Here is an 8,686-nt window from a genome sequence, read left to right on the forward strand (position 1 = left end):
CCCCCCCCCCCCCCTCCCTTCCCCGTGCCTTCCCCCTGACTTCGCCTTCGGCTTCCCCCTCCCTTCCCCCTCCCTTGCCCCTCCCTTACGCCTCCCTTCCCCCTCCCTTGCCCCTCCCTTCCCCCTGCATTCCCCGTCCCTTCCCCCTCCCTTCCCCCTCCGTTCCCCCTCCATTCCCCGTCCCTTCCCCCTCCCTTCCCCCTCCCTTCCCCCTCCCTTACCCCTCCCTTACCCCTCCCTTACCCCTCCCTTCCCCCTTCGGCTTCCCCCTCCCTCCCCCCCCCCCCCCCAAACGCCGAACCTTCTCCTCTGCCCGCGGCCTACCCGAACACCCTCCCCCCTCACAGGTGCTGGGCCCGTCCTTCGCCTTCCTCCCCATCGCCCGGGAGGCAACCATGTCCGGGGTCGGCGAGCCGGGCGGGGCCGTGGCCGCGTACGGCGACCGCCACCCCCCGTTCCCACCTCCCGCCACCCACTTCCCACTTCGCCTTGCGCCCCGCACCCCACCGCTGCTGCACCTCCGCCTCCGCCCTCGCCGCCCTCGCCCTCGCCTTGCCCTGTCCCGTCCGCACACCCTGCCTCTCTCCTCCTCTACCTCAGGCGAGTTCCTCGGCACCGCGTGCGTCGCCGCCCTCTTCGAGATTGGCTTCGCCCTCCTCCCGCCCCGGCTGATCGGCAAGGTCTTCCCGCCGATCGTGTGCGGCGTCGCCATCACCTGCATCGGCGCGAGCCTCACGGGCGCAGGTCGGCCAGAGAGGTCGGGAGAGGGCGAGGGAGAAACAAGAGGGGGGGGGGGGGGAGCCGAGACCCAAGTTGAGCCCCACCCGCCCACTCTCCCGCGCAAACGCAGGCATCAAGTACTGGGGCGGCGGCGTCTTCTGCATGGAGAACGACCTCTCCAAGCTCCCCCTCTGGAAAGGCCTCCCCCAGATGTGCCAGAACGGCGACGTCGACCACCTGGCCGCCGGCGCGCCGGAGCACGTCGGCATGGGCTTCATGGTCGTCTGCATCATGGTCTTGATCGAGGTGCTTGTGGCGCTTGAGGGCGCCGTGGAGAGGGGCCCGATCCTTGGAACCAAGGTTGCCCACTGCTACTATAGATCTTCGGCGCCCCCTTCTGGAAGAACGCCAACGTCGTCATCTCGCTCCTCCTCGCCTACTTCATCTCGATGGGCCTCTCGGTCACGCCCCCGGCAACCGAGGACGACCCGAACCCCGAGCCGCACGACTACGTCAACTTCCGGTTCACAAAGGCGCCTCTCACGCCCCATCTCACTCCCCACCTGCGCATCGCTGCTTCCCGCCCCGCACTAACCCTGGCCGGCGACTGAGGCGCGACTACTGACCCCCCCGCGCTCCTCCCCCTCCCCCCAAAGCTCACCGCCGAGGAGACGCCGATCGTCTTCTTTTGGGTGCGGCGCTTCCCGCTCGGCTTCAACGCGTCCTACCTCCTCCCCTTAATCCTCGCCTTCTTCGTCTCGACGTGCACCTGCCCAGCCCCGGACCACCCCTCCCCTGACCCGCGCGAACAACGCCCCGCCTACGGAGACACACACACACACACACACACACACACACACACACACACACACACACACACACACACACACACACACACACACACACACACACACCGCCCAAAGGCAAGCATGCCTCTGCCCATCCTAGTCCCCACCCCGCAGCGCGGAGACGGTTGGCGACATCGGCGCCACGCTCGACGCGTCCGAGCTGCCGTCGTACGGCCCCGACGCCGACACGCGCGTCCAAGGCTACCCCCCCCCCCCCCCTTCCGTCTCATGCGACAAGAATCCCGAGCTCCCTTTCCCATACACGCCCCTCATACCCACCTTTGCCCCCCGCCCCCCTCCAGGCGGCCTCTTGGCGGACGGCGTCAGCTCGCTCCTCGCGGCCCTCTTCACGACGTCTCCCAACACGACCTACTCCCAGAACAGCGGAGTCATCGCGATCACGCGCTGCGCGTCGCGCGCATCCGGCCTCGCCACCGCGTTATGGCTCGTCCTCCTCGGCCGGGCTTGCTAGATGCGGAGACAGATCTTTGTACTCCGCCTCCAGCACTCGAGAGGGCACGGAATCGCTGTACTCAGCTATATCAGCTAAACGCGTGCTGTGTATCCGACACCCTTCATTCCCGCCCTGAGCCTGTTTTGGTGGCATGCGACGCAGGTCTGATTGGCCCCGTCGGCGGCTTCTTCGCCGACATCCCGTACCCGATCGTGGGCGGCATGGTCACGTTCCTCTTTGCGAACGTCATGGTCTCGGGCATCATCGTGCTCTCCAAGCTCGGCATCAAGCGCCGCAACCGCATCATCCTCTCCTTCTCGCTCGGCATCGCCCTCGGAGTCGCCATGCAGGCGCCCGCCCCCCCCCCCCCCCCCCAACGTGCATGCCCCCGCTCCCATCCCCCCCCCCCCTTCAGACATATGAGTTGTCCTCACGACACCTGATATCTCCTGCATTCCAGCCGCCGCCCCCGCCTCGCCACTTCCACGCCCCTTAATCCCCCTGACCCACTCCCCTCTGTCCGCATCGCAGCCCAACTTTTTCGAGGGCGGCGGGTCTGCCACCTTTGCCGGCGGCTGGCTCAAGATGAACTACGGCTTCTGGCCGCTGAAGCGAGTCTGCGAGTCGGGCACCGAGGTCTACGACTTGGACAAGGGCCCGGACTGGGTGATAAGCTGCGAGTTCAACACGGGGCTCAAGTCCCTCCGCCAGGCCGTCCTCCTCGCCCTCAAGACGCCGTACTCCATCGGCGCCTCTGCAACGAGGGGGTCCTCGACCCCTCTTGCGCTCGCGGCGGGGGACTCGCGCTGGCAATGCTGTAGGCACGCTCATTGCCCTCATCCTCAACCTCATCCTGCCCAAGTCCAGCATCACCGAGGTGTGAAAGAAGGTCCGAGCCATATGCATTTGGCATTTGGCATTTTGTCACGACATCCTGAGCAACACTTCGCGGGTTCGGCGCACACTCAAGAGAGAGCGTTCGAAACCACTTGTACACTCTTCTCCGCCAACAGTGCCCTGCATGAGCAACGGTGGGTGTAGCTGGGCTGTGGGTAGGTATTAGCTGGAGTCGCGTATTGCGTGGCAGACACGACTCGACAAGCAGCAGGGCGGAGCCGCCCAGCTAGTCATTGCACGAGCGGGCTCCACCGCGCAGTCGCGTCATCGGCCTTTTGGTGATTGTTTCTCCCGCGACGGCTCCCCCTCGCTGCGCGGCCCGGTCCCCTTCTCCACCTGCACCTCGCCGAATCGTGGTGCCGCGCCGCGTTCGCCCAGAGATGCGCAACGCGAGTGCAGCAGCTGATTCCGCTATTATTTCCAAATGCCATTATTGTTCGAACCCATGGCCATGCGCAGGATTCCCCTCCCCACACTATCTAGTCGGAAGCAAAACCTCGACAACTTGACAACTCAAGTACTCTGGGGAGTGATTCTAAGATCAGGTCGCGCACCTGGCGGAACTTTCATTTTCGACCCCCGGGCCTCACCCCCCCCCCACAGCCCGCCGCAGGCGCCGATTTTTTCGAGCATTTTTTTCTTTCTTCACCAGAAATTCCTTTTACGTTTTTAGCCCCCCGGCTCCGCCAGTTGTAACTCGTGCGACGTGCGGAGGTGTGTGTGTGTGTGTGTGTGTGTGTGCGTGCGTGTGTGTGTGTGTGTGTGTGTGTGTGTGTGTGTGTGTGTGTGTGTATGTGTGTCGTGTGTTCGAGTGTGTGCGTGGTCCGTGGTGTGTGTGTCAAGTGGCAAAACCGCGGAACCGAAAATGGCGTTTAATTTCGCGCACCTGCTGTCCGCCGCCTGCGGCGGCGCTCCGCGCCGCTTGGGGCGCCTGCGGCCGGCGCCCCTGGCAGTGTGTGCGGTGCGCGGTACACACCGGCTCTATGGCGTGCTGGGGGGGGGGGGGGGGGGGCACGACTACGCAGTCGTGGCTTCTACAAGCGAGAGAGTGGCTTCTACGTTTACGAAAACATTGGGCGTCCCTAGTGCCGCATCCATAAGAAGTGACGTCACAGTTCCAGGAGCACGGTTACTGTACGCGTGTGCTGTGGGGTGGGGGTTGGGGGGGTATGGTCGTGGTGCAAGGGCCCTGGGCACTATACCCTACCCCCTAAAACCCTCGAATCCTGGCGGCCGATCGTTGTATTCTGCTCGTGTTCCCGCTGGGGACGCTTGTGTGGGCATGCCCTCTCCCGTCCCGCCCCTCTCGCTCCTGCTCCTCGCCTCGCAGCTCCCGCGCGCCGCTTCGCAGAGCGCGTGTGTCGTCGAGCACTGCGGGGCGCAGCTGGCCCGCTGCCTCGCCGACACGGCTTGCAGAGGCTGGAGCCTTTGCAACGCCGGCTGCGGGCTGGGCACCGAGGCTCTGGCGTGCAACCAGCGGTGCGCCGATCTGCACACGCCGCTTCGCGGCTCACCGGCCATCGACGCCTTTTCAATTTGCACCATCTCGGACCATCACTGTGTGCCACAGCGGCGCCAGCGCTGCGCCGTGCCGCGCAACACGCTGCCTGCGCTCGAGCTTGCGGCGTTCGAGGGCGACTGGTGGGTCACGCGCGGTCTCAACCCCATCTTTGACTGCTTCGACTGCCAGCGCCACACCTTCTCACTCGGCGCGGCGGGCGAGCCCAAGCGGCTGCACGGCGCCCTCCGCTACTCGGTCAAGCGTGACCTGCACTGCTCGTTCCCGCAGCGCTGCGAGTACGTGCGCCGTGAGGTTAACCAGTCCTTTGCCCAGTCAAACGCCACCGGCCACCTTGCCAACCATGGGAATCCGCCCGCCCAGCTGCACTATGCTGACGACTGGTATGTGATCGCGCACCGGCCCGAGACCTACATTTTGGTCTACTACTGCGGCTGCAACGATGCCGACTGCGGGTACTCGGGTGCGGTGCTGTACACGCGCTCACGATCCGGCGCGCTCGATGCGGCGGACAAAGCGGCTGTCGCGGCGGCGGCAAGGGCGGCCGGCGTCGACGGCTTCGAGCTCTCGGCACTGTGCACGCCTGACAACCGCGCGTGCCCCGGCTGCGGCAGCACCGGACCGATTTTTTACGTGTTAAAATAGAGTTATGCCAAGGCGCAAGGGGCAAAACATATACCGCGTTTCATGTCGAGCCCGAGCGCCTGGAGCAACACACAAATAAGAGGGGGCGCGTGGATGCTGGATCATGTGGTACTTTGCGTGTGCGCAGGGTGGACGCGCCGGTGTGCGCGGTGTGTGGGTCATCCGACAATCGCTCCACATATCGTCGAAGAGCAGGTCATGTGCGTCCGTGAGAGCAGGGTCAGCCTCCCCCCCTCAGCGCATGTCCGTGCGTCCTCTGCGCGAGGCGCGGGGCAAACTCAGGCGCCGGAGTGCGCGCGTGCCTCTTCGCTCCCGCGCAGTGGGCTGGCTCTGATTCTCGTTCGTAGATGAGTTGGGCTTGTCGCCGCCGGGGCAGCAGCAGCTGTCGCCGCCGGGCAAAACCAATTGCGCCTCCAGCTCCTCGATGCGAGCATAGTCCTCACCCATCAAGGCGACGGCGCGCGCCTCGCCAACGTTCCTCGTCGAGATGGCCCACTCAAAGTAGGCCTTGCGCCTCTCCTCCTCCTCCTCCTCTGCGGCGGCGGCTTCGGAAGCCGACGCCTCTGATGCTCCTCGAGAGGTCCCCACGGCTGTAGCCTGCCTCGCTTTGAGCTCGTCGATGCGAGTGTAGTCCTCACTCGTCAACGCAACGGCGCGCGCCTCATCCACGTTCCTCGTCGATATTGCCCACTCAAAGTACGCCTTGCGCTTTTCTTCCTCTTGGTCATCCGCGGCAGCTGAGGCGGCCTCGGTGGATGGCGCCGCGACATGGCAAGAGATCGACGAGGACATCGCCTCGCTGGCAGAATCCCTTGGTGCAACCTGGGGGAACGGAGGTGCCGGGGCCAAGGAGGAGGGGTTAAGGTGCGAGTCGATCACTCGAACGATGTTGTAGTGGCCCTGGTAAGCCGCGGCGTCGCGTGGCGACCAGAGAATCCCGGCGCGGTTGGTGCGCGGCGTGAGGATGGCACCGCTGGAGGCAAGGATGCGGAGGCACTCCTCGTGGCCGTTCTGCGCAGCCACGTACGCCGGGAAGGCGCCCTCCGGGCGAGACAAGTTGGAGTCCGCCCCCGCCGAGACGAGAGCCCAGACGGCGTGCGGCTTGTTGTACTGGCACGCGATGTACATGGCGGTGCACCCGTCCACCGTCTGCAGGTTCAGGTTGGCGCCAAGCGAGGCGAGGGTCTTCACCGTCGTCGCGTGGCCCTTCCTGCTCGCAATCACCAACGGGGTGCCACCGTCGCTGCTGTTGGTGTGATCGACCGACGCCCCAAGTTGCGCCAGTCTCTCGATCGCCACGGTCCTCCCTGCGCCCGCCGCCGTATGCACCAACGGGAACCCGACAATCCTGCCGCTCTTGGCTTCCGACTCGACCCTCTGCCGCATCACCTCCTCGACCCCTGCCGCGCCGTAAGTTGACCACACCCTCGCCACGACCCGGTCCATAACCTGCACCACCTCAGCGTCGCCCCAGCTCGCCTTCTTTAGGAGGCAGCTTATCTCCTTGGCAGCGCCGCGCACCTCTACCGCCCGCTCCGCCTCGCTCGGCGCCTCCCGAGCGTCTCCCGCAGCCTCTGTGATGACGCTGTCGACGCAGCCCGTCCCAAAGTTCATCCCCGATTCGGCGGGGAGAGCGACGTGGCTTGGCCGCTCGTGTGCCAACATCGCGGCCACAAATCCACTCTCGCCACCGTACAGCCCATCCACGAGCGCCGCCGACTGCGACTCTGTGCCGGCGGTGGCGCTGACAGCGAGCACGGCGTCCGCTTCAGCTGTGCCAGATGACGCGCCCACGTGGAGATTAAGTTCGTGACAAGAAGCTGAGTGGTCGAACGAGCTATAGGCAGCTGAGGACGAGGAGGCGGAGGCGCCGTGTGCCGACGAGGACGCGGCGGCCGAGCCCCGCCGTGCCTCCGCCGCAAACAGCGCCTGGGTGCACGCTCCTGCGGGCTGGGACGGCTTCGAGCCGACTCCAATCGCATCGCTCATGTTGGCTCCGAGCGACACAATTTCGCAAGTAGTGGCACTGCTCGTGCAGTCATTCTGCCCGCTCACGCATGCGTTGGAGAGCGCGTCGCTCATGCTGCACGCGGTGGCACCAGAGGCGCGTCCGGCCATACTGCTGCCCTGGTCTGCTAGCTCTGCAGGCAGTGGCTCGAGCCCGGCCGATGGACCCCCGCCTTGGCCACAGCCCGGCAGCGCAGCACGCGATCCACCGCGGTGGAGTGCGCTACCCATGCTGCTCGCTGCGTGCGCAGTAGAGGAGCGGGACACAGAGGGTCCCGCGACGACGGAGGTTTGAGGAGCCTTGCCCGTGCCGATGGGCGGCGTCGGGACCTTCCCTAGCCGCGTGACGGGCTTCGCGTCGCTCCCCATCCGCGAGACGGGCTTGACGACCGGCGCCGCACCGTTCTCACCCACCCACTGCTCGAACCAGAGCGGCTCATCGGCGGGGACTCCCCTCTCGAGGTCCTCGCTGGGCGGGACGTCCATGCTGGGCTTGACACCCTCCTTGGCCGCCTGGTCCTCGAGGGCGCCGGCTCGTTTGTAGCCACCGCCCTTGCCTACGCCGCGGGTCGAGGTGCGCGAGCGCCCGGAGAGGGCCAATCCACCTAGCAGGAGGCTGAGTAGGCCAGCCGTCACCAAGGCGTAGACGGTGCGGCACGGCAGGCCGCTGGTCGTGATCGGGCTCTCGAAGCCAAGGCCCCAATAGCCGCACGCTCTGCAGTGGCTACCGTTGCCCCAGAGGGCGCCCTCTCTCCCGGCCACGCGCGCGAGGAGCTTGCTCGTCGTGGTGTTTGGCTCGGGAGGGAGGAGCACGCAGGTGGCGTTCTCCTCGCCGAGCCGCTTGAAGACGGAAGGGTCGTAGCCTGCAGGGTACTCGTCGAGCCAAAACTCCCGGCTGAAGACCTGCTTTACGCTGTCCTCGAGGGTTCCGCCTTCGGGGGAGATGGTAGGGGCCCGGGGTGCTTGTTGTATGTCGAGCACTTTATCCGCCGTCGCTGCCCACTGCGCAAGTTCAGGATCAGGCACTGTCATGTCGCGCGCGCTCCAGGCGGCAGCGGCGCCTTGCTCTCCGGCGGGCGGGCTGCTGCCTGCAGCGTCGGCCGCGCGGCTGGTGCTGGAGGTGGTGGTGGTGGTGGTGCTGCTGCGCATGGTGCTGCTGGTGCTGCTGGTGCTGCTGGTGCTGCTGCTGCCGCTGTCGCTGCCGCTGCCGCCGCCGCTGCTGCTGCTGCTGTTCCTCCGGCAGCACTGGGGAGTGGGCGAAAGCGACGCGATGGCAGCCGCCGCGGCAGCCTCTTCCGCTCTGACTGCTGCATCTGCCGCCCCGTCCCTTGCTGCCTCGGCAACGGCGGCCGACTTTGCCGCCAGATCTCTCGCCGCCAGGGCTGCCTCGATCGCCTCGTGCAGCTCTTTCTCACTCTGCGCTTCGCTCGCCGCCAGAGTACTCCTCGCCGACCAAGACCGTCCTGTCGCGCTCTTGGTACAGCAAAACATGCGATCGCCGCACATGGCGCCTTTCTCGGGGCAGCCGTCCGCCGGCACGCCGTCCTTGCAGCAGCTGCCCCTCGTGCCGCAAAAGTGCGTGCAGTAGCCAGCCTC

At 66.2% G+C, this 8,686-nt stretch overlaps 2 protein-coding genes across 2 annotated transcripts; both read left to right on the top strand.

The window, feature by feature from the left end:
* Positions 1–347: 347 nt before the first annotated feature.
* EMIHUDRAFT_449017 (hypothetical protein) lies at positions 348–3,085 on the top strand (the record flags this gene model as incomplete). The annotated part of the gene is made up of 9 exons (XM_005790525.1): positions 348–438; positions 601–744; positions 851–1,026; positions 1,101–1,253; positions 1,377–1,483; positions 1,683–1,761; positions 2,160–2,360; positions 2,554–2,839; positions 3,036–3,085. The coding sequence occupies exons 1-9, from the start codon at positions 396–398 to the stop codon at positions 3,083–3,085; spliced, it is 1,239 nt and encodes a 412-aa protein (XP_005790582.1). The 5' UTR covers positions 348–395.
* A 1,116-nt stretch (positions 3,086–4,201) lies between these two features.
* On the top strand, positions 4,202–5,083 carry EMIHUDRAFT_200654 (hypothetical protein; the record flags this gene model as incomplete). Its single annotated transcript, XM_005790526.1, has 1 exon — positions 4,202–5,083. The coding sequence occupies one exon, from the start codon at positions 4,202–4,204 to the stop codon at positions 5,081–5,083; it is 882 nt and encodes a 293-aa protein (XP_005790583.1).
* Positions 5,084–8,686: the final 3,603 nt, after the last annotated feature.

Source organism: Emiliania huxleyi (genome assembly GCF_000372725.1).
Source record: "Emiliania huxleyi CCMP1516 chromosome Unknown EMIHUscaffold_12, whole genome shotgun sequence".
Taxonomy (NCBI): Eukaryota; Haptophyta; order Isochrysidales; family Noelaerhabdaceae; genus Emiliania; species Emiliania huxleyi.